The sequence below is a fragment of the Saccostrea echinata genome, unplaced genomic scaffold (genome assembly GCF_033153115.1).
Source record: "Saccostrea echinata isolate AGI-Se365-2 ecotype Australia unplaced genomic scaffold, CSIRO_AGI_Sech_v1 ptg000022l, whole genome shotgun sequence".
NCBI classification, from domain to species: Eukaryota; Metazoa; Mollusca; class Bivalvia; order Ostreida; family Ostreidae; genus Saccostrea; species Saccostrea echinata.
This window is the reverse complement of record NW_026889771.1, coordinates 1,916,962-1,941,113: the sequence shown is the minus strand read 5'-3', so window position 1 is coordinate 1,941,113 and position 24,152 is coordinate 1,916,962. Positions and strand designations below refer to the sequence as shown.

The window sequence follows — 24,152 nt, the reverse complement described above, 5'->3', positions numbered from 1 at the left end:
AACAAATTTATTTAACAAATCTTTAAGACATAGTTTATGAAATATGGTTTGAAAGTCTGATATTAGCTCCTCTATAAATTATTTGATTCTCTTTATTTTAAGAAAAATATTTTTAAAATGTTTTACATTTGTAAATAAGATGCTTTAGAGTTGAAAATTGGTATTTAATAAATTCACATTTAAAATTCTAATAAACATGTAAAAAAAAAAAAGTCGGATTGACATTTGAAATTTACATTCCTGAATATTTTTTTCCAAGAATTTTGACTGAAGTATTGCTATTTTAACAAGTTGAATTTATCGGTGGCAAATGCATGTCAAAAACTTCCGTTTAGTAATCTATAACTTTGTAACGATTTTCATCGGGATCGGTTCAAATTTGAAATTAGCAATTTTTTTTTCTAAAATTTAGCAAGTTTATTTCATTTATTTTAATTTCCTTTTCAAATATGATTGTCTATTAAAGATTTTATCTATAGATTATAAGTAGTCATATAATATTTACATTACACACGAATTCAGTTATATTAACATGTACAGTTGACTATTTATCCACAAATGTTACTATGAATTCTTTATAAATTACTATATGTTAAATAAGATAAAAAATATTTGACTATTTCATACCTTTTTGTTCTCACGGAGATTTCTATAATTCATTCCTATTTTCTATGACCCCCCCCCTTCCTAAATTTTTTTAGACAAGACGCGTCAAGAATAGGGTAACTGAAAAAGAGTAATTGTAATTTAGTGTAATTAATTACATTTTTCAAAGTAAACTGGAAGTAATTTGTAACTGAGCATTTTTTTTCCATTGCTTGTAATTGTAATTAATTAATTTCACTGTAAAATACCTTGTAGTTTCAATTACTTTCACCTGCATTTCATTTACTATACAAAATTCCTGCTTTAAAAGAAAAATATTTCCATCACAGTAATATTTCGCAGTTGGGTGAATTCCAAAAAAAATGACCAAACACATATTTATCAACCTGCACTAAAACACAGGAAATGGGAATAAATTTCTTTGTCTCAGCATATGTCTTTAGATAGTGTCTAAATACCTCCCAAATATCTCGTTGATATCTCAACTCACAAAAAAGTTATGGACAAAAATAATGCTAAAAATGTCAGGAGCGCAACACCTTTTTTGTGACATTTTGAAAATTCAATATTTTTTGAAGATCTGTGAAATAAATAAATAAATAATGGTTTATTATCTATTTATGCTAAGAAATATTCTCTAATTAATAATGATCTATTTGAATAATTAATTACTAAATTATCGACAGTTTTATTATTAAATTCCTTCTCTTTTTCAATTTTCTCATTTTCAGATGTGTTTTGATCTTTTCTTTGATTTTTTTTAATGAAAGTAAAAAATAAACACACTGAAAAATAATTATAAAATTCAAGTAATTTTACCTCAGTTTCAGTGAAACAACAGAACAAGTTCTGATGTAATTTCACTTCACAATTCTACTTTAAAGACTCCCATGCTCTTAGTCAGGAGTGCAACAAATATGTTAGAATTATTGCTGATCAAATATGAATAAATATAGATGAAAATAAATATAGTTGACCTAAGTTGCTTATAGGTCGCCCGCGTGGCGCAGTGGTTAGAGCGTCTGCTCTAGAGTCGCGGCGTAAGGAGTTGATCCTTACATCGCTGGTTCGAATCCCACTGTGGGACGTGGAGACCGGTCCTTCGGATGAGACCGTATAAACCGAGGTCCCTAGTCGCAGTAGGTGCTGTCATGAAAAAGATCCCTCACTGCTCAATGGCCGTAAGTGCCGAGTATAGGACAAAATTTGCAGCTCTCCACCGGCAAGTGGTGGCGTCTCCATATGAGTGAAAAATTCTCGAGAGGGGCGTTAAACAACATACAAACAAACAAACAAAGTTGCTTATAGTGTTTTTCTGTGAAGAAAAATATACAATAGAATATATTTTGTCTTCTAAATATTTTTTTAGCTAGTCTCTCTATCAATAGAGAATAATTCAAGATACAGAGCCAAGTTTAAATACTTTCACCTGTTTTAATTATGAAGTATTGAACTTTAAATATTACACAATTTCGTTACCACTTGAGATTGCCAATACTTTAAATTTTCGTTTTCTATGGATTTATTTTTTAATTTTACTTCAGTCAGGAGTGCAACAAAACTGTTTTATAATTATCAATGAACTTTATCTATCTTTACTAAAAACTAAATTGAAAAAAAAAGATGTTTGATACTATTTGATATGTTCAAAAAATTATGTCTATTAAACAAATAACAATCATTTTACAGTCAATTTAAAGAATAGTTTTCATCACTTAACACATTTTTTTTAATACAATGTACATATTTTACACATTGCAAATAATCATGTATTGAAGTCTTGAAAATATGAAAAACTTGCCGTAAATGGTAAAAAAAAACGACGAACTGATTTACAAACTAAGAATGGTTATTATGTGTTATAATATTTAAATAATGTTAAATAAAATACATATCCGATGTCAGGAGTTCAACACAGTAATGTAAAATAGGGTCACTACAACATCTAGTATTTTTTGTAAGAAAATATGTAGAAAAAGTAAACTCATTGTCATTAGAATTATTAACTTATTCTTTTTAAAAATCATTCTCCCTACTCTATTCAACAATAGATACATTAAATTGATTTTTCGGCTAAGAAACATCCAATTATCCAACACTAATTATTATTTTTTTTTAAGAGAAGACATTTATCTAGCTATAAATGTACTGTGTATGTGGTTAACAAAACATAAAAAAAGGAGGGATGAAACAAAGGTTTTTGTTTCGTGATTATAATACATGAAATGAATTAACATTTAAAACTATGCCTCTTTCATTGTGAGTGCCATACTTTGAAACTGACCAGGATCCGTTTTACAAAAGAACTTACAACTAAGATCAAAAACTTTAGGTGATTGTAAAATCTTACACAATTAATGATTTTATTACAAACTGTCCGCATAAATACGTCTTTCTAAATTCTTTTTCAAAAGACTAAAACCATTTTCTAATTTTTGTAAAAAAGAAAGTTATTTGCAAAATTACATTTTAGTCTTAGTCGTAAGTTCTTTTTGTAAAACGGGCCCCACGCCTATGGACTCACCTATTGAATCACTTTTCACTTTAAGGTGTAACTGTGTTTAATATAACTTTACAAATTTGTCGGGAAAATTTCAGATAATTTTTTTAGACCCTCTTCATCATATAAAATGGATAGTCAAGAAATACAGTCATTCTACAAAAACATGCCTAATTAAGAATTTTTAATGTCGCTTACAAATTTACCATTGTAATATCACAGCTATAATTTTAAAGATCGATTTCAGCTCTAAAACTTAACATACAAACATGGTTTTGTAAATATTTACCGGGATATATATATATATATATATATATATATATATATATATATATATATATATATATATATATATATATATATATATATATATATATATATATATATATATATATATATATATATATATATATATATATATAAAGGAATTTTTTTCAGTTGTGTGTGAGTTATTAGTGTGTAAATCACACAAACTTGCTTGAAAAGCATTCCGTATATTTACATTTTACATGTTTAAACGCAGCAAAAATACACTCAGTGTTTGAATTTCTGCCCTATATCGTCATATTTTTATTGACGTCTCTGTATCCTCATTGTTAGGTCAAGTCATCGCGAGTTTCTCCATTTATATTTGTTTATTGTGAGTATACACAAAAATGGCATTATAATCAATTTCTTAGTAAGTATAGTAGAAAATATATAAAGTTTTGATATGAACACAATATAATGTTGAAAAAAGTATTCCACTGCAAATCTTAATGTTGCTTCATTAATTTACAAATTTCAAGATGAAATTTTCAGCCGTACAAGCGCTTCGAATAGGTTGCAACGAATGTTTTAAAAAGTTTTTTTTCTATATAAAAAGAAAACAAACCACTTCTCGCAAAAAATGCATGATTCTTCTTTCATACGAAATTAGTATGTCGCTGAAAATCAATTAACTTCTGTAACAATTTTATTTTAAATTGCGCGCACAGAATGCAGATTTCAAAAGAACTGAAAGTTATCTGAAAGTGACCATGAAACCTTATATCATCGATTATCGTTACAACTCAGCTACTTTAGACCATTTACTTAAATCTAGTGTAAAATCACGTATTTTCGTGGGGTCGAAGTTTCATGGTTTGGGGGAAAATTATGGATTCGTAGGGATTTGATTTCGTGCATGAAGAATTGTTGAGTACAGGTAGTTATGTATATGACATTTTACGTTTCGTGGTGGACATGAATTCGTGGGTCTCTTCATACCTTGAAAACAACGAAAATTAAACCCCCACAAAAATAAGTGATTTCACAGTATATAAAATTGAATATAAATTAAAGCTCAGATTTTCTTCTCATAAAAAGTATACATGTGTTGTCTCTGCATATTTTTTCCTGCAAAATATTTTATTCCTGTTTTTGTTCCACTCTTTTTTTTAATGGAAATTTACTTTCAGGAAAGCATTGGAACATTCACTTGATATACTCTTAACAATAGCTCCGGGCTTTCTTTTCTTTTTAATTTCTTTTTTTCTTCTTCTTCTTTTGGTTCTAGATGAAATGCTTTATTAATGTGATTTTTTTTATTTTCAAAAAAAAAAAAAGCATTACACGCTCTTCAATTAAAAAAAAATTGTTGTTACCCCAGTTGCGTTTTTGTGTATAATTATCAAGTATTGGTGGTCTCAGGTCAAGGACGATAATGTCAATTGGTCTGCCCATTATTTTCACAGCGCTTTTTAACAAAATTTAAGATTTTATTAACTCAACATTGAATGTCTCTCTTTGTATGTAAATGTATAATTTTACTCTTATGTAAACATGGAAAGGGATTTTTCCTATCCTGAAGGGAATATATGGAAAAAATTTGAAATAACTAAATGAAGTAAATAATGTTACAATAAAAAAGGTTCGGAACTATTGTTTCCAATGCAGCCATGCTTAATATACGGTCATGTGATGCTTGAAGGACTTTTTCGCCAACGCCAGTGGACAAAATCGGGAGATTGGTTCTATTTACAAAATTCTAAATGTACATCTTAGGGTTGCCAGAATAGAGTATTGAATCACGTCATACCCGCCGTCAAATTATCTCCGACATTATTTCAGAATATCTATCATATTTTTTCCCTTACCACGGCCCCTTTGTTTTGTAAAAATAAACGTTTATTTCTGCCTTTGCAAGATGTCCGCCCCGCATAATACAAAAAAGTAACATTATATTTCTCCTTGAGCAGATATCCCCCTTCAGAAATTTTCACGTATTTAAAACAAACTTGTAGTATTATGCCCGCCTTAAATGCCAATTTTATACACAAGAAAAAAACATTTTCAACACTGAATTTGTCTACATGCTACTTACTTAGCTACTTAACAATAAGTTGTCTGGTTTATTTTTTACACGTTTCACTGAACAGGAAACTAAAATTCTATTAAATAATACGGAAACAAAAAAGACTAGATGTATCTTTTTTTCTAATATAGTGGATTTCAATAAAAAAATGATGAAACTACAGTGCCAAATAACTAAATATGTAAAATGGCTTATTTTACTATGTACACATGTCTTGTCTTTTCAAATATTGAACACTGATTTCTTGTATGTTAAATCTCTAGTACTAGTATTTATTATCAAACATTGTAATAATTTGGAATTATATACCTCATAGATCATCAAAACAATGATAGAGTTTCCAGACAATCTTAATTTTACTTTCCATCCCTTAAAAGTAGACCAATTGTCCATCAAGTCATTTGCGTTTGTAGTACGAATGTTCACTTTATCTCCAGCTTTCAAAACCAAAGGTACTGTATTTGCACAATCTGCAAGACTCAAACCAATTCCATTGTTACAGTTTCCATACCCTTTATTGACTCCATTTACAAGAATATGAGCATCAAAGATCTTTTTCATATAAACGAGACTTGTCCAAGTAAATACATAGGATCCGTCAGATGGCGCTGTGAAAAAGCCACTATGAGGATTGTACGCATTTCCAAAGTTGTAATAAACATCATCATATACAATATTAACTGGGGTGTCTCTGTGAAGATGTAATCTTTTGGTTATGTACGCATGGAATGCAATCATTGGTTTCTCTGCAAATAAAAACACAAAATTTGTAATTTATATTTCTAAATCTCAATTCAATGGGTGGACGTTAATTAAAAGTTAGTATAGACAATACAAAAACTCACTGGAAGTAAATTTAATACATAATAAATATACTTTTGCAAGAATTTTCATAAATCAGCAACCATCATTAAAACGTAAAAAGTTGCCCAAAAGTATTCTTTCCAGTTTTTTTTTCTGCTAACTTTATATGAATCACAATGATATCTACACTTATCTTCGGATTTAGAATTTTGCTACAGGAGGCCATATATATGGATTAATGTAAACATATTTCATTTATGATAATTTTTTCATTTCATATCAAAATCTGTTTTAGGTTCTATTTGAATGTGCATTTTCATTATCCTTTCTTTTGTACGATTTTTCACCTTATTTAGATATAATGTTATTTAAAGGCTTTCGACATATTAATTTTATTTCATACTTTTAATTTGTGGACTTGGACTCTTCACACACCGGTATTTAACTTCCAGATATTTGGAATAATCAGGACAGGGGTCTCCAAAGTACTGATCAGCAGCATGAAGGTGACATGTTTTGTACCCATTACAGTTCCATTTCACCTTGAGTTCTGTTGTCTTTGAACGACAGGTATTTATATCAAATTTACTGCCAGGACAAACCTGTTTATCTGTTCGTCCGTAGTTGGCGGACTTGATCTGAATCTTGGTTCCTCTCCAACAGCGGAAAGCCCTTCTGACCACCACACAAGTCAAATGACTGAACTAATTTGACAGGTTTGTGTATGAGAAAAACACTTGATACTTGAAAACTGATGTCTAAGCTATAAAACATATTTCTGAGTTACCTGACGCCTTCACCTCTCCTAACGATGCTACTATAAGTAAAATGCAGAGGCACGGGTAATATGTCATCTTTGTCTTGCTAAAAATAAAAGTAAAAAAAATTTCTACAATCGGACACAGAAAGATTTGGAACACACTACCTGGTACATGTATACGACCATGCACTGTATGTGTAAAACTTTATTATCAAGGAAATAGTGGGGGAAAACTTACCTCAGCAGTTCTTTTTAAAACACATACGTAGAGCATGCTCTTGCGTATCGAATCAACTGAGAGATATATACCCCGTATGCAGATGATGAAGGTATATTGCTGCATAAGTAAGGGAAGTTGACGATTGAAAAGTTAAAGTCATCACGTTTATCATAAAGCTTGGTTGTTAGATTACCATTAACGTCTTTTTCAAGTAAAATATCCAAATATGAAACAGATGTGTCAGACTCTGTGGTATCTTTTATCTCAAGTTCACCAGGATATATCGTATCGACATAAGAATGAAAATAGCCATTGTTAATTGACAATACGTCGTCGATATATCTAAATGTCGAGTTGAACGCCACAGCAAGTGTTTTCTTCTTTTCACGTACAAGATTTTGGACAAATTCTGCTTCATATGAATACAAAAAAGGTCTGCTAACAACGGGGCGCAATTGGTACCCATAGGAATTCCAATAGATTGTTGGAAGACCTGGTCTCCAAAAACCACATAGATATTGTCAATCAGAAACTCAAGCATCTTTTTAATGTCAACTTCAGAGTACTTGTGTGTACAATCAGAATGTTTTTTAACAAAATAATTTTGCAAATGACCAATGACAAGGTAAGTATATTTACGAGTTCCATTTTTATTGAAAAAGCAGCTGTCAATGATATCAAAAAGCCTGGACTTTAATTTATCGTGGGGAATGGTTGTGTATAAAGTTGAAAAGTCGTAAGTTTTTAAGTTGTTGATTTTGGTAAAATCTTGTGATTTCAAATTTTCCAAAAGTTCCTTGGAGTTTTTAAGTATCCACATCTGATTTACACCACTTCTCGAATATATTGTTGCACAGTACTCTTGAAGTTTCTTCTTCACCACTGTTAATATCTTAGTGAGGAGTAAAGATAGAGGCTTGGTTGAACATTTACTGGAACCCGCTATGTATCTTTGTTTGTAAGGATTTTTATGAAGTTTCGGAATCCAATATAAATATGGTAATTCGAATTTATTTTGGTTGTTTGGAATATTAAAAATATTCAAAACTGACATATGATTTTGAAGAATTTCTTCCTTAGAAAGGGAACTATGAGTATAAGTTGGATTACCACTTGTAGAATTAAATCCAAGTTCCTCTAAAATACATTTAATATAATGAGTCTTACAAACAAAGACAATGTTGTTACCTGCTTTGTCAGCAGGGACCAGTACGTACTGATCATGTAATCTATCTAATTCTTTTTTCACTTCTGGATTATTGAATACAGAAGGAAAGATGGTTTTCATATTGCCTCTCAATCTTTTAATGCGCGATTTTAGCATACATCTGATACATTTAATCCATTCTGACAAAGTGTCAAGGTCTTCTTTTTCATGTCTGGCCCATCGCCTGGCGTAGTCCTCTACAGAATCCATAATATTTATGAAATTCTTACGCCAGTTGAAGGATCTGGGTTCCCTAAATTTAGGACCTTTTAAAATTAGTGATCTAAGGTCCTCATTATTAACTATATTTACGTCACCAGTAATAACGTGTCCAGCAGGACTATAGTTATAGGGCGAAGAAGAACATGAACACGATGGAGGATTATGTTTCAGATATTCGATATCCAGGCCCTGTAAAATTTTCTTGTAATTAAAAAGTTTGGAAGCAATAGTCGATGTATATTTGTAGGAAATACAAGGTGTAGTCTTTAACTTGAAATATGGTGGAATACAAGACTGGACACTTTTGTGATTAAGAATATTACTTATATTAACCGCGTCAATTCCTTTGTTGGCATATTGAAGTTTAAGGAAAAAACGGATTGTTTAAGCTGCATTTTCTTCAGTAAAACGCGGGGATAATAAACTTAGGATAAAATAAGCTTCATTCCTTAAATATCTTTAAAATACATGCAGCAAATGTTACTTTCGTGTTTGAAATCAACATTTTGTCGTGAAAAGTATTCATGTGATATAGACATTGGTTATAAATACAATACTCCTTGTCTATATAAATACATGTATCATTGGTTAATCTTATTTTTTATGATTTCTTGTTGTTCTTGTCATCTGTTGTCAGTATTTTGCCTAATCTTCTAACAATGTGACAGGTCTTGACAATATTGGTTCCTTAAAACCAAACATGATAATTTGATCGAATTGGCTTCATAATCTAAAGTTCAAGAAAGACTTTGATGTGCATGTTTTATAATTTTCATACATCAATAAGTATCAATCAGTAACAGAATTCCATTTTCTTTTTATTATATACTGTATTTGTTTAATCTCATCTACAAATATCAGGGTTTTTTTTTATTTTGTTTTTAGTTTGTTTGTTTGCTTGCTTGTTTTTGTTTATTGTCTTTTTTTTTGGGTTTGTTTTTGATCTGCTATTCAATTCTTCAATGAACAGTAAAGTAAAAATGTGTAAATGGACCACTTTCATAAAAGTAGATAAGTAATACAGAACCAAAAAAATCAAACATATCCTTTTTCTACTATAATGCAAGAAATATGAATGAAAAAAAACTATAGTGTTATATAACTGAATGTGAAAAATGATATTTCCCTATAAAGAGGACATCTTGTCCACTCAGACATTGAATATTTATTTCTTGCCTGTTCATTCTCTAGAAGTCATTTTGTTCAATCTCTAGAAGTCATTTTTAAACATTATAATATAATGGAATATTATACAGCATGGAACATTAAAACAAGGATAGAGTTTCCAAACATTTCTTTATTTTACTTTCCATCCCTTAAAACTAGACCATTTTTCTACCAAATTGTTTGCATTTGTAGTCCTAATGTTCACTTTGTCTCCAGCTTTCAGAACCAAGGGTACAGTATTTGCACAATTTTCGTAACCTGAGCTGTGTTCATTATTACAGTTTCCGTATCCTTTATTGACTCCATTTACAAGAATTTGAGCACCAAAATTTTTTTCACATCAATGAAACTTGTCCAAGTAAACACATAGAGTCCGTTAGATGGCGCTGTGAAAAATCCACTGTGAGGATTGTACGCATTTCCAAAGTTGTAATAAACACCATCATATACAATATTAACTGGGGTGTCTCTATGAAGATGTAATCTTTTGGTTATGTACGCATTGAAGGCAATCATTGATTTCTCTGCATAAAACACAAAGACAGTTATATTTCTAAATCTCAATTCAATGGGTGAATGTTAATTACAAGTTAGTATAGACAATACAAAAACTCACTCGAAGTAGATTTATTACATAGTAAATATACTTTTGCAAGAATTTTCATGAATCAGCAATCATCACAAAAACGTAAAGAGCTGTCCAAAGAATTTCTTTCTAGCTCTTTTTTCCTGATAACTTCATATGAATCACAATGATATCTACACTTATCTTCGACTTTAGAATTTTGTTACAAGAGTCCATATTTATGGATTAATGTAAACATATTTCATTTCAAATGATTATTTTTACATTTTCATATCAAAATCCGTTTTAGGATCTATTTGAATTTGCATTTCCATTATCCTTTCTTTTGTACAATTTATCACCTAATTTTTAATATAATATAATTTAAAGGCTTTCGACATATTATTTTTATTTCATACCTTTAATTTGGGGATTTGGACTCTTCACACACCGGTATTTAACTTCCAGATATTTGGAATAATCAGGACAGGGGTCTCCAAAGTACTGATCAGCAGCATGAAGGTGACAGGTCCTATATCCTTTACAGTTCCATTTCACCTTGAGTTCTGTTGTCTTTGAACGACAGGTATTTATGTCAGATTTACTTCCAGGGCAAACCTGTTTATCTGTTCGTCCGTAGTTGGCGGACTTGATCTGAATCTTGGTTCCTCTCCAACAGCGGATGAAGCCCTTCTGACCACCACACAAGGCAAATGACTGATCTAATTTGACAAGTTTATGTATGAAAAAAAAACTTACTTGAAAACTGATGTTAAAGCTATAAAACACATTTCTGAGTTACCTGACGCCTTCACCTCTCCTAACGATGCTACTATAAGTAAAATGCAGAGGCACGGGTAATATGTCATCTTTGTCTTGCTAAAAATAAAAGTAAAAAAAATTTCTACAATCGGACACAGAAAGATTTGGAACACACTACCTGGTACATGTATACGACCATGCACTGTATGTGTAAAACTTTATCATCAAGGAAATAGTGGGGGAAAATTCACCTCAGCTGTTCTTTTTAAAACATTTACTATAATCGTAATTAGAAAAAAAAATTCAATACGTATAGATCTCTGTGTGTATATTTATATATCTTTAAAATACGTGCAGCAAATGTTACTTTCGTGTTTGAAATCAACATTCTGTCATGAAAAGTATTCATGTGATATAGACATTGGTAATAAATATAAAACCCCTTGTCTATATAAATATCATTGGTTAATCTTATTTTTTATGATTTCTTGTTGTTCTTGTCATCTGTTGTTAGTATTTTGCCTAATCTTCTAACAATGTGACAGGCCTTGACAATATTGGTTCCTTAAAACCTAACATAATAATTTGATCGAATTGGCTTCATTATGTGAAGTTCAAGAAAGACTTTGATGTGCATGTTTGATATTTTTCAGACATCAATAAGTATTAATCAATAACAGAATTCTATTTTTGGTGCATTATTTTTTATTCAGGAATTGCTTACCAAGACTAGGGAATTTTAAGTAAGTTAAAGCATTCTGTTGTAAACATATTCAAATCATAATGACAGAGTTATGTTTTTCTTCCTGTAAGATAGTATATTTGATATGTAAGTGTAATTTAGAAAGTACAAAATGTATCAACAATAATTTTTCAAAGAATCATCTTCCAAGTAATGCAATTTTTTTTTTGCAATGTGGGAAAATCTCCAATGTTTTTAGGACATTTTTATTGATATATTAAAGGCTTCATTTTTGTGTCGCCTGCAGAATACTAATAGAATGACTGTAAGAGATCACTTTGCGTCTGTCTAGATCTGTCTAGCTGTCCATCCATCTGTATGTCCGTCTGCCACACCTTACATCCTAAGAACTGTTGAAAGTAGGAATTTGATTATGGGATTTTGCTCATGTTTTGCTTGGAGAAATGGCTTTTTGTAAAATACAAAGGCTTACCGACCTCGTGACTATTGAACTTGACCTTTGACCCACTTTTAAAAATGTACTATAGCGACAATAAACATATTTTTTTTTACCTTTGAGAGGTAGGTTTGTGCTGTTTGGCAAGTGCACTCTTTTTACGAAACACGTTCAAGATATTATCCTTACTGTCCATTTGACCTCGACGTTTGGTCATACCTCGAACCGTTATGTACAGCGAATACGAAATACCTATGGTGTTTTCATTGAAATTTGGAGATAATGAACAGTATTCAAGCTCAAATGTCCATTCAAACAACACAAACCAGGAGCTGTCGAGCAGAGCAAACACGGACCTGGCTCTAAACATCAGAGGTGGGATCAGGTATCATGGAGGAGTGAGCATCCCCTGCCGACCGGTCACACCAGCCTTGTGCTCCTTGTCATGATCAGGAAAAACGGAAAAATCAATAGTTGCCCACTAAACTAGTAGCTTATTGTTTTTTAACTCCAAAAAGAATTTATTAAGTATCCTTTAAAAAAAATCAGAATGGAATGTTATCTATGTGTATTGTTTAATTGGAATTTTGATGATTACTGTTTGGTATCTTCACATATCATTCATTAAAGACCAAATTTAATTTACGTATTAATACTATAAAATGTAGATGTATGTTATTCCAAAACACAACTTTAATTTTGTACTTTGAATCCATGACTGATATAGGTCCAATACTCCAAACAGTCTTCCTCCTTAACATCAGACTGCTGCAGCTAAGTCCTTAAAGATTGCATTTCAAATGAAACATCTCGAGATTTGAACAGATTTCGTCGAAAATTTCCAGGTCGAAGTTCGAGTAGATGTTCAGATAATAATTAATCTCTCACTCATACAACAATTTGCAATCTCAATAATATTATCATATATTTCATTTGAATTTTGTAATCGATATTTTGTAGGAAAATATTTTTATTTTTAGGTCGGAGTTCTGCTATTAACGACTATTAGAATGATTTATTTCCGTTTTTCTAATTATTTGATTACCAGCAATAAATAATTTCAAACGATGAAAATTAAATTTTACAAATTATTTAAAACAAAATTTTAACTTAAGATTTACAGGTAAACATTCTTAATTTTTGAACATTTTAAATGTGAAAAGGCGTGTATATACATTACTCTGTTTTTATAACATTATTAAACATAGGAGATTATTTTGAATTTGAAGAGAAGTAGGCTTACACAATGTAATTCATACCGATTTATTTTTTAAGTACACGTATTTATTATTAGTATTTATACATTATTGAAATTGGAAGACAGGCTGCATAGTCTTTAAAGTCATTTATTATTTTTTAATCGTAACCTTTATGTATATAGCTTCAGAACTATATAAACAAAATGTACGTACAATTGCTTTTCATTACTTTTGATACTTTTTAAGTGAAATGATATGAAGTGATGTGAACACAGAAATGAATCTTTTCTTAACTGAAATATATAACTGAGAAAGTAATCAAATTTCTAGTTCCCGGAAATACTATTTTTTTCCCTTATAATATCTACAATAAAACTTTAAATTGATTACTCAGTGTAATTAACGTAATTTCCATTCAAGCATAGATGAAAGAAAATTTTGTAAACAAAAGTAAACTAGATGCTGAGTCTGTCATCAGACAGTAATACCCGCACATAAATATACTCTCCCTTCTACCTTGGTGATGAAGAACCCACAATAGTTATTCCATAATCTACATAAAATATATTCATGGATTAAAAATGCACAGGTGAGTTTGTGGCCAATAGGCCTCGTGTTAGTATTTCACTAGTAAAATTATTTAATACCTGTCTGAAATTCTCTTTAAGAAAGATTTTTTGGAAGTTGACGAATCTGCTCATGTTGTTGCAAAACAGCAAATGATCTTTTTTTAGTGTGTGGCAATTCTGCTGAAATCGAAAATTAGATGCCAAAACAATATTTTTAAAAAAGAAAAACAAAACCAAAAACAAAAACAAAACAAAGCCAAAAAAAAAACAACAACAAACAAACCATATCAGATTATTTTTTTTGGGGGGGGGGGGGGTCCAAACCCACCAGGGTGACCCTGATTGACTTCGCCCAACATACACATCTTAAATTCATTTGTTTTCCTGTCATATTTGCCCCAACTACCCCCTCTTTGGAAAATTTCTAGATGATATTTTTTGCGACCCCAGAAGTTACAATCACCCTTCCCGAATAGTTACTGTAGTACTAGTTTTACCATGTTCTTTGATTTGCACATGGTGTTTGTGTTATTAACACGATGCTTTATTTCATATACAATCTATTTTGTGATGTTAAGCAGGAACTTGTATCATTTTTAAATGGATTTTCAGACTAGCTGACATAGAAAGTCACTCTGTACCATCAGGTCATACATTCACTGTATGTCTGAGAGAGGAAAGAACTATAACTCTGCAAGAGAGACTGAACACAGGTATAGGTATCTCAAATGAAAGCTTTGCCCTAAATCAGATACCTATCCTTGTGTCATGACACATAAAATGGTATATTGGTATCTCATGACCCCTGGAGGTCATTCCCACCCACTGAAACTGGAAGTGGTCAAACAAATATCTAAAAAAAAAAAAAAAAAGAAAAGAAAAGAAAAAAAAAACAGTTGAAAGCTTTACACAAAACGAATTACAAATACCATATCACAATCTTGTTTGTGTCATGACGCATTAAAAGAGTAATATAGGTCATGACCCCTGAAGGTTATCTTGATTAATACAAATTACCTTCTTTTTTTCTTACATCAATGGGGGAAAATATATTCAAATAAATTTTCCAACTATTTTTAATTTTTTAAAATACCCTGGTACTTTAATTGATAAACAAATATTGTCATACACTGTAGAACTGCAGTTTTCACATCAAAGGACAGATCTCTCTAACTGCAAAAAAGTATCATGGAATTAGAATTCTAGAAATGGTCATTAAAACATAATATATTCTCGCATTTTTATCACAAACAATTTAGTTGTATGTACGTCATCGAAAGATGCCCAAGGATTATCACGTCCTTTACTAAAAGTGACGGGTGATGGGTAAAGACGAGATTCCCCGTATAGGTATCCGACGTAAGCGTTGGGATCAGCCCCACCCATCTTTGAAAATCTCGATTATAAAATTGTTGTCTTGTGTATATTTTCTCTCCCTTTGACCCTACGTGGCCCAAACTTCACCCATGTAAAGGGTGTGCAGGAACCTTAAACCAATTTTTTTTAAAGGTCCAAAGGTCAACGTCAAAAAAGGTAAAAAAAAAATTATGTTAAATCCTAATACTTTATATTTCCACAGGGAAGAGTTAAAGTTGTTAGTGGGCTCTTTTGTGAAAAAGTCGGGAAAAGTTGTAAAAATCTCACTGGATTTCTGGGACAATCATAACAACATGTAAAAAACATGTATGTTGAATGCCAATGAAAAAACGCCTCACAAACATGCAAGTGAGACACTGTATTGTTGTGGACAGGAGTTCTGGGAATCGGGTTTTTTGTATACAAAACGTCATTTTCAACCCCCATTTAACCCCGCGGGTGAAAATAAATTCTAAAACCTTGTTGCATATCTATAGGACACCTCCAATCATCTTCCAAAAGATTAATTGGGTACTGCATTAAATGCAAGAGGAAATTCTGGGAACCAGCTTTTTTTTCTTTTTTAAAGAAAAAAAATCGTGATTTTTTTTTTACCCCCGATTTGCAGCCAGGGTAAAATTGAAAAATTCCAAAACCTTATTGTACATCTACAGGACGCTGCCTATCATATTCCAAAAGATCAATTGGTATACATACATAAATACGATATACATGTACCATAAAGCTAGCATTTTTTAATTACCTCTTTTATTTTGTTTTTTATTTGTTTCTACATAGGCATGAAATATTCAATTATCTTAACATAAAAATTAGGCGATTTACTTTATTTATGAGTACATTTTCGTTCCTAATTCTTGGAACACTCCTTCTATAATTCGTATTCCTTAATGAGTAAACTCATGTTCCTATGCGTATTCTCACTTCGACAATTAACGAGGTTTAGAGATTATACATGTAGTTTTACATGTAATATTGGAACCGTTTCATAATCCCACTCTTAAAACTTCCTGCCTATGGGCTAATTCATGTAATTTTTGCGTACAAAAGGCACTTTTGCGATCAAAAACGTGCAGGAATCACCCCAATGTCGAAACATGCCAATATATTGTCTTACAGGAGAAAAGCATGAAAATGTAAACAGACTACGACTTTTCTCCTTACTTAAGCAAAACGTAAATTAAATATGGATAGTATGCGATAACGGGATTAGGGTTGTCCAGAGTATATAGCTCTGAGATTGTAATTGTTCTGTTTGTACCCATGCATGCTGACATTTCCCTAATTCGTGCAATTTTTTGCTTACAAAAGGCACTGGAAAGTATTGTGGCAAAAATTTTGGATGAATCAGACTACATAGGGCCTAATGTCGAAACATGCCGATATTGTGCCCTAAGTTTAGGTAGTTATTGGTAAAAGCGACTAAATAAGGGACGACCATTTGATTTGGGAAGGGGGGGGGGGCTGGGAGATTTTAAAAACAAATAATCTGTCCTTGAAAAAGTTGAAAGTAAATATTCTGTCTTCGACGGGCAAGAAAATAAATAATCTGCCACCCCCCCTAATTATTTTCGTCACAAGTCTGAAAGACGCTGTGAGAAACGTGCCTTGGGGAGAAAGGGGTGGGTTATTTTCCGCTATAAATTCAAAAAGGGTCGATTAAAAAAATTACAAAAAAAATATCAAGATTATTTTGGCAACCAGGAACACGAAAAAGTATTTTTCCAAAATGAAACGATAAATTTTTTCATAAAAAAAATATTTAAATTGAAAAACACACAATTTTCAAAGCTTAGATGAACCATAGTTTTGTGTCGCCTAGCTGCAGAGCAGGGATCACTTAACCCGGCGTCTGTCTATCCGTCCGTTTGTCTGTCTGTCACCTCTATATCTCTAGAACTATGAGACGTATGCATTTGATATTTTGCACTTTGGCTTTTGAAATATACCATGGTTACTGACCTTTGAACATGATCTTTGACCTACTTTTAAAAAAGTCCATTGTGCAGATATACAGCAAATTTTTGACATTTAAGAGGAGAGTCTATGCTATTTAACACGAGTACTCTCTCACATTAAACACTGTAAAAAATACCAGCTTTACAGTTCATTTGACTTTGACCCATGACCTACTTTGCAAAAAATACTCCGGATAGTTTATTTCTCATGCGTCTTTTGAATTTGAGAGGCATGGTTTTGATTATGGGCATTTATATCATATGATATGAGCTCATGACTCTTTACTTTGAAACTGTTTGCTATACTGTAACCACAAAAAAAAAAGAAAATTAAATACTAGGAAAATAAATGGGGATCGGTATACCAAAAGGATCTTTGTATACTGACATTATTGAAATCGGAACATCACTCGGCCTTTTCCGACGACGTCATGTCGAGAAAAAGACTCGAGACCAGAAGGGAAAGGTCAAGTGATCACTCGACTTTTTCTGTCCTGTCGAGAAAAAACTCTTGACTTGACGAAAAAATCCGAGTGCTGTTCTGATTGTGACAAGTGTGAAAGATAGACTGAAATATCTTTTGTAGAATATATAGTTGGATTAATACCCTTAGATTTATATAAATCTTTAATGATGCTATTCAGTAGGCGGCACATGCATTCCTTAGAACGCTCTTGTTCTGTTAAAGTTCTTCAAAAAAAAAAATTGTCAATATGTACCTCTTCAAAATTACTTTATTTGTGTGGTTAAACGAATGAGTCAATGAGATTTGACAGTTTGACTAATCTGACTTTTTTTTGAAAATCGAGTATTTTATATATAGTTTATGAGAAATGAGAAATCATTTCTTCTCGTGAAATGCAACGAGTGGTAAATTTTGGAACTTCCTGTCCAAATACATATAAGTCGAAAGATTTTGTCCAAAATATGCATGCATAAAGTAGATATAGTGTTGTATGAAATACACAGAAATAATGAAAATTTAAAGACAGGAGTTTTGGGGGTGGGAGTGTTGTATGTTCTTAAGAGATATTCTTTTAATGTTTTATTTTGTGTTTCATGGTTATAATAAATAAAATGATTTAACATTTAAAAACAGCGAATCTTTCATTGTGTTTCCATGAACAAATCTCTGGGCACACATTTTTGGTAAAATATGTTGATAAATGAAACCTCTTATTATGGTCATTAGGTTAGAGACATGTACATCAACAATTAGAGGTACTGTGAGTACTGAGCTCCCACATGAGTACATTGGCAAAGTCCATTTTCTGCTATGGAAAAGTCCAAATATTTGTCAGATCTGATCAGAACATAATAGTTCTAATTAACAAAGATAATGTGAAAGTCTTATTAAACTTTATTCGGCGGTATAGGAGGAGTTGTGGATAAGGGTTGGGTACCCCTTATATTATAGAAAGAATGGCAGTGCCCATATTTTGCTATAAGAAACCCCAAACATCTGTCTGATTGATATGTAAAATAGAAGATACATAATGACACTATCTTATAAAGATTTTGTAAACGTCTCATTAAATTTTATTTAGTTGTATATCAAGAGGAGTTGCAGATATAAGATGGGTACCATCATTATAATAGTTGCTACAAACGGACAACAAATCTCTATATATCCCCACTTTTCAGGTCGGGGGGGGGGGGTATAAAAACGAATCTATACTACAGCAACCATCTTAAATTTTACTGAGACTCGATGTCAAATTTACAGATAGTAGCTTTGAAGAAGGATATACCTGTATATTGTGTGCTCCCATATGCATGCATGGACGGATTTAAAAAAAAAACTTATTCTATTGTAGATAGTTATTTAGCACATGAATTCGATTAATCATGAACCTGCTGTTCTTATATATTGTAATTGTAATTAATACAACTTTATGGGAAAATTTGATTTGATGGGAAAATTTCAAAATATAGATACATTTCTTACACCTGTCTCATCATATAAAATGGATAGGTACCAAGAGAAAGGTGAAAACTTTTCTTCTTCCCAATTTCGGGATGATTTAATGTAAGCTTAAATCTATATAAAATGCACATGCTTGAAGATAAATTAAAGCTTAGATGTTCACATGTATTTTTTCATCAAAGCATTTTACTCCTGTGTAGTTTCACACTTTTTTTCACTGAAATTAACTTTCAGAAAAGCATTTGAGCCTCCACTCGATATACAATTTTAGACAAAATTTAAGATTTGATTAACTCAACATTGCACGTGACTCTTTTTTGTAGATACCGATATAATTGACTCTTATGTAAACATACGAAGGTTGATCCAAAAGTGTATAATATCACTACTTCTATAAAATCTTTAATAGTCAAAAGTTTTTAACAAAACCTTATCTATTAATTCCTTAATCTATTTTGACCTTTGCCCTAAAATTTTATATAGATATATGCAGTACATTAAAAAAAAAATATTGAAATAAACACAATGCTGAATCTCGTCTATCGCTGCACGGCAACAATTTACCGATGTTTTATGACGTTTCTCTTCGACACCCATTTTGAGACTGATGATGCATAAAATCTACGCAAAAAAGGAAAGACGTTAGAAATAACAATTGTACAAAGTTCAAATAATTTTAATTCTATAACTCAAATCAAGACAGTTTGTAGGAAAATGGCAGTAAGAAGTAGCAAGTGAGATGTTCAAAAAATAAGCGGATGAACTGACAATGAGTGCAAAAAAAGGAAAGGCATAACGACGTCGGTAACATTTCTGCCGTGCAGCGATATTCTAATCCTAGAGTTGAATTTAACTAAATATTTCAAAAGGTACTTTATATAATTGAATGAAATTTAAGGCAAAAGTCAAAATAGATAGGGGTATTAGTATGTCAAATGTTGCTGATAACTTTTGATTATTATAGATTTTATAGCGGTGTGACATTACTTTTGGATCAACACTCGCAGAAAGCAATCTGTTTTCTTATTTGAAGGGAATAATATGAAAAACTGTGAATGTAATATTTGAAATTACTGAATTGAGAAAATAATGTTACAATAAAAAAAATTGGTCAGGAAACATATTGTTTCCTCTGCAATCAAGCTAAATTAATGCCAGTGAACAAAATCGGAAGTTTAGTTCTGCTTACAAAATCCTGAATGCGATTCTAAGGGCTTTCAGAATAGTGAGTTTTGAATCAAACGTTATGCCTGGCGTCACGTATTATCCGAGGTTATTTTAGAAAACTCTACACAATTTTTCCGCTCTTAACATATGACTTATTTTGTAAAAGTAATCTTCACATTTGTTTCCGCTTTTGCAAGGTGCCCGACCCGCATAATAGTAATACAAAAATGTTATATTACGATCTCCTCAGCTAGATACCCTCCTTCAAATTTTTTTTATTTTTGAAATGATTAAAAATCCGTCAATTTTATAAACCAGAAAACACAGCATTTTCAACACGGAATTTGCCTCCTTTCTAAGCAATTTATCAATATTATCTGATTTTGCGATGTTTCACTGAAGAAAAAGCTAGAATTATGTAATATAGAACAAAAATATCTATTATAGTGAGTTTCAATAGAATGAAATTACAGTATCAAATGATAGTAACTAAATATCACACAGGATATCAATTCCATTCAGATACTGAACACTGATTTCCTGACTTCTTAATCTCAAGAGGTTTTTATAAAATATTGTAATCACTTGGAATCAAAAACAAACAATGATGGAGTTTTCATGCATTCTTTATTTTACTTCCCATCCTTTAAAACTAGACCAGTTTTATAGCAAGTTATTTGCAGTTGTCGTACGAATGTTCACTTTGTCTCCAGCTTTGTTAGAACGAATTTAATTCGTTATAACATTTTTTTTAATTATAACGAATTAAATCTGTTATAACAAATTTGATGAATTCGTTATAACGAATTCAAAAATTTGTTATAACAAACTTAATTCGTTTAAACGAACAAAAATTTGTAATAACGAATTAAATTCGTTTAAACAAATTCTGAAATTTGTTATAGCGAATTATAGTCGTTTAATCAAATTCGACAACTGGGACCTATAGAAAAGTGTTTGTGAATTCGTTATGACGAATTCAACAAATTTGTTATAACAAATTTAATTCGTTATAACGAATAAAAAAAATTGTTAAAACGAATTATAACAAATTTTAGAATCCGTCTAAACGTATTTAATTCGTTATTGCAATATTTTGAATTTGTTATAACGAATTTAAGAAATCTGTGTTTACAGATTTAATTCGTTATAACGAATTCAAAAAAATGTTATAACGAATTCAATTTGTTTTAACAAATTCGACAATTCATTATATCGAATTCAAAAATATATTTTGATTGGTCCTAAATAGGCTTCCGTAAAAGTACACTTTTCTTCAAGTTTAAAATTTTGCTATAAGAGAAGAAATTAAAAAAAATGGTGTAAACTAATTTATTATAATAAAAGAGATTCACGTTCTCAGAACATAATCCGCTTTATATACATTCAGAAGTGGATTCCTGTATTTTTAATACGATTTATCATGATGTTTAGTTTCATATTTTACATGGAAAGAATGCTTTAGATATCGTGTGAAAAGATCTTTTATATAATTAAGATGTTCTATTTCGCTTATATCTTTAAATTGTATTACTGTCATACATGTAATTGTATTTTCACACCAGTCAATATTTTCCTGACAAGATATGCTTATGATATCGCGTTATATGTTCTCTTCAGATTAATTCTTTATCTCTTTGACATACAAATAAATTAGAAGAAATAGTTCCTCAAGAACAAAGAAAACGAAACATACAATAGACACAAAATTGATATTATTTTTTCAGCAATACATTGAAATGAAATACATATACATGCACTGTATGTGCAAAATTTATTTCGTATCATCTGTTTCTGGATTCGGACTGATTTCATTATTGATTTCATATTTGTAAATGTTTTCTAGCACTATTTTACATCAAAAGTTCATTTTCTGTCAAAATAAACTGTTTAAGTTTTTTTAGCTTAGTTATAGGTTAATGTGGACGTAAAAGAATTTTACCTTTTATTATCGAAAACTTTGTGTCCTTCTGAATTCACATTTTCTACCGTTTCTTACTTCAAATAAATATTTAATGTATTTTCATTATATTTTATTGTTAAGGACTATTGACACATAAATATTATTTCATACCATTAGTTAGTGGATTTGGACTCTTCATACACCGGTATTTGACCTCCAGATATTTAGTGTATTTAGGACACGGGTCTCCAAAGTATTGATCAGCAGCACGAAGGTGACAGGTCCTGTATCCATTACAGTTCCATTTCACCTTGAGTTCTGAGGTCTTTGAACGACAAGTATGAGTACCAGATTTATTTCCAGGACAAACCTGTGTATCTGTTCGTCCTTAGTTGGCAGACAAAATCTGAATCTTGGTTCCTCGCGAACAGTGTATGAAGCCCTTTTGACTATCACACAAAGCAAACGACTGGTCTGAGATGATTAGTTAAATATTTGAAATTAAAAAACTTAACTACGACAAAAAGTGAAGTTATATTTGCAAAATACATTTCTGAGTACTTGACGCCTTCACCTTTGTCGTCATGGCCACAAGAAGTAAAATGCAAACACATGGGAGATATGTCATCTTTGTCCTCTCTAAAATTGAAACAGCTGTGATATCTGTAATCATTAGCAGGAAAGCCTTGAGGCAGATTTAAATGATCGTACTGTATGTTTCAATGTTTTGTCGAGGAAAATTATGTTAAATTTCAATCAGCAATATCTTACATGTGATGAATAATAAAGGTCTCAGTACATATAATTTTTTAAAACTGTGTAACGCCCAAATTCAGTTAAGTTGTGCCAATGGTCATTTTAAAAATGTCCACTATATTTCATATCCGTTAATAAAGAGAATATTTTCGGTAGTTTTCTGTAAGTCAACTTTTGATAAAGAAAAAATATTTGGATGTAATATATTATTAACTATTAATCGCTTCCAGAAAAATTTGGCCCTAGACACAATATAACAAGGAACAGATGAACCATAAATCATTGTTAGTAATTTACAAAACAGATGATTCTTTTGCCCTTTAAAAAATCACAGCATTTTGAAAGACTTTGGGTAAATAAAACTAACGGCAGGATTGCATTTCCAAATGAATGATTTAAATTTCGTATATGTGTTGTATTAAAGGTAGACAAATATAATAACTTATGACACCCAAAAAAATTGGAAATTTTGAATTCTATAGACAATATTGGAATTTTTAGTTTTTAGCTCTACTGGTTAGAGACAAGAAGAGCTTATGTGACAGTAAGGTGTCTTCATATCTTTATTCTTTTAGCATATAAAGCATTTTGAAAAAAACATTATGATTGGCACAACTTCACTGAATTTAGACAGTAAGCTTTAACATTTTGATTATTTGCTTCTACGTTTATTACGTTTATTGGAATCCAATTGAGAATTTTATTTTACATAAATCTTTATCTAAGGTAGAATTTAAATTTTTCAAGCCTTTTTTTGAGGTTTTTGAAGATATTGTGGGAATGTTAAGATTTTTTTTTATTCGTTTAAGAGTATTTTTCTCTTGACTTTTCCTTTCTTTATCATTATTTTCATCACATTCAGGACGATTCTTGAAAATTTATGAACTATTATTTAATCATTTTTTTCTTATATTCAGATGGATTTAAAATGTATTAAAATTTTTAAGGTTAAATGTAACCTATAACTATAAAATCTATATATTGTATATTTGCTTATCATTAAAAACCATTT

General features: G+C 30.8%; 1 protein-coding gene and 1 pseudogene across 1 annotated transcript; both read right to left on the bottom strand.

Annotated features, from left to right (window-relative positions):
* Positions 1 to 4,793: 4,793 nt before the first annotated feature.
* Positions 4,794 to 11,255, bottom strand: LOC133190626 (rhamnose-binding lectin-like). Its single transcript, XM_061326317.1, is given in 9 exon segments — positions 4,794 to 4,823; positions 5,751 to 6,187; positions 6,649 to 6,911; positions 6,913 to 6,949; positions 7,033 to 7,109; positions 9,953 to 10,160; positions 10,163 to 10,345; positions 10,806 to 11,108; positions 11,189 to 11,255. Coding segments are annotated over 9 exon segments (1,605 nt in total).
* Positions 11,256 to 21,108: 9,853 nt separating this feature from the next.
* LOC133190625 (L-rhamnose-binding lectin ELEL-1-like) lies at positions 21,109 to 22,970 on the bottom strand (annotated as a pseudogene).
* Positions 22,971 to 24,152: the final 1,182 nt, after the last annotated feature.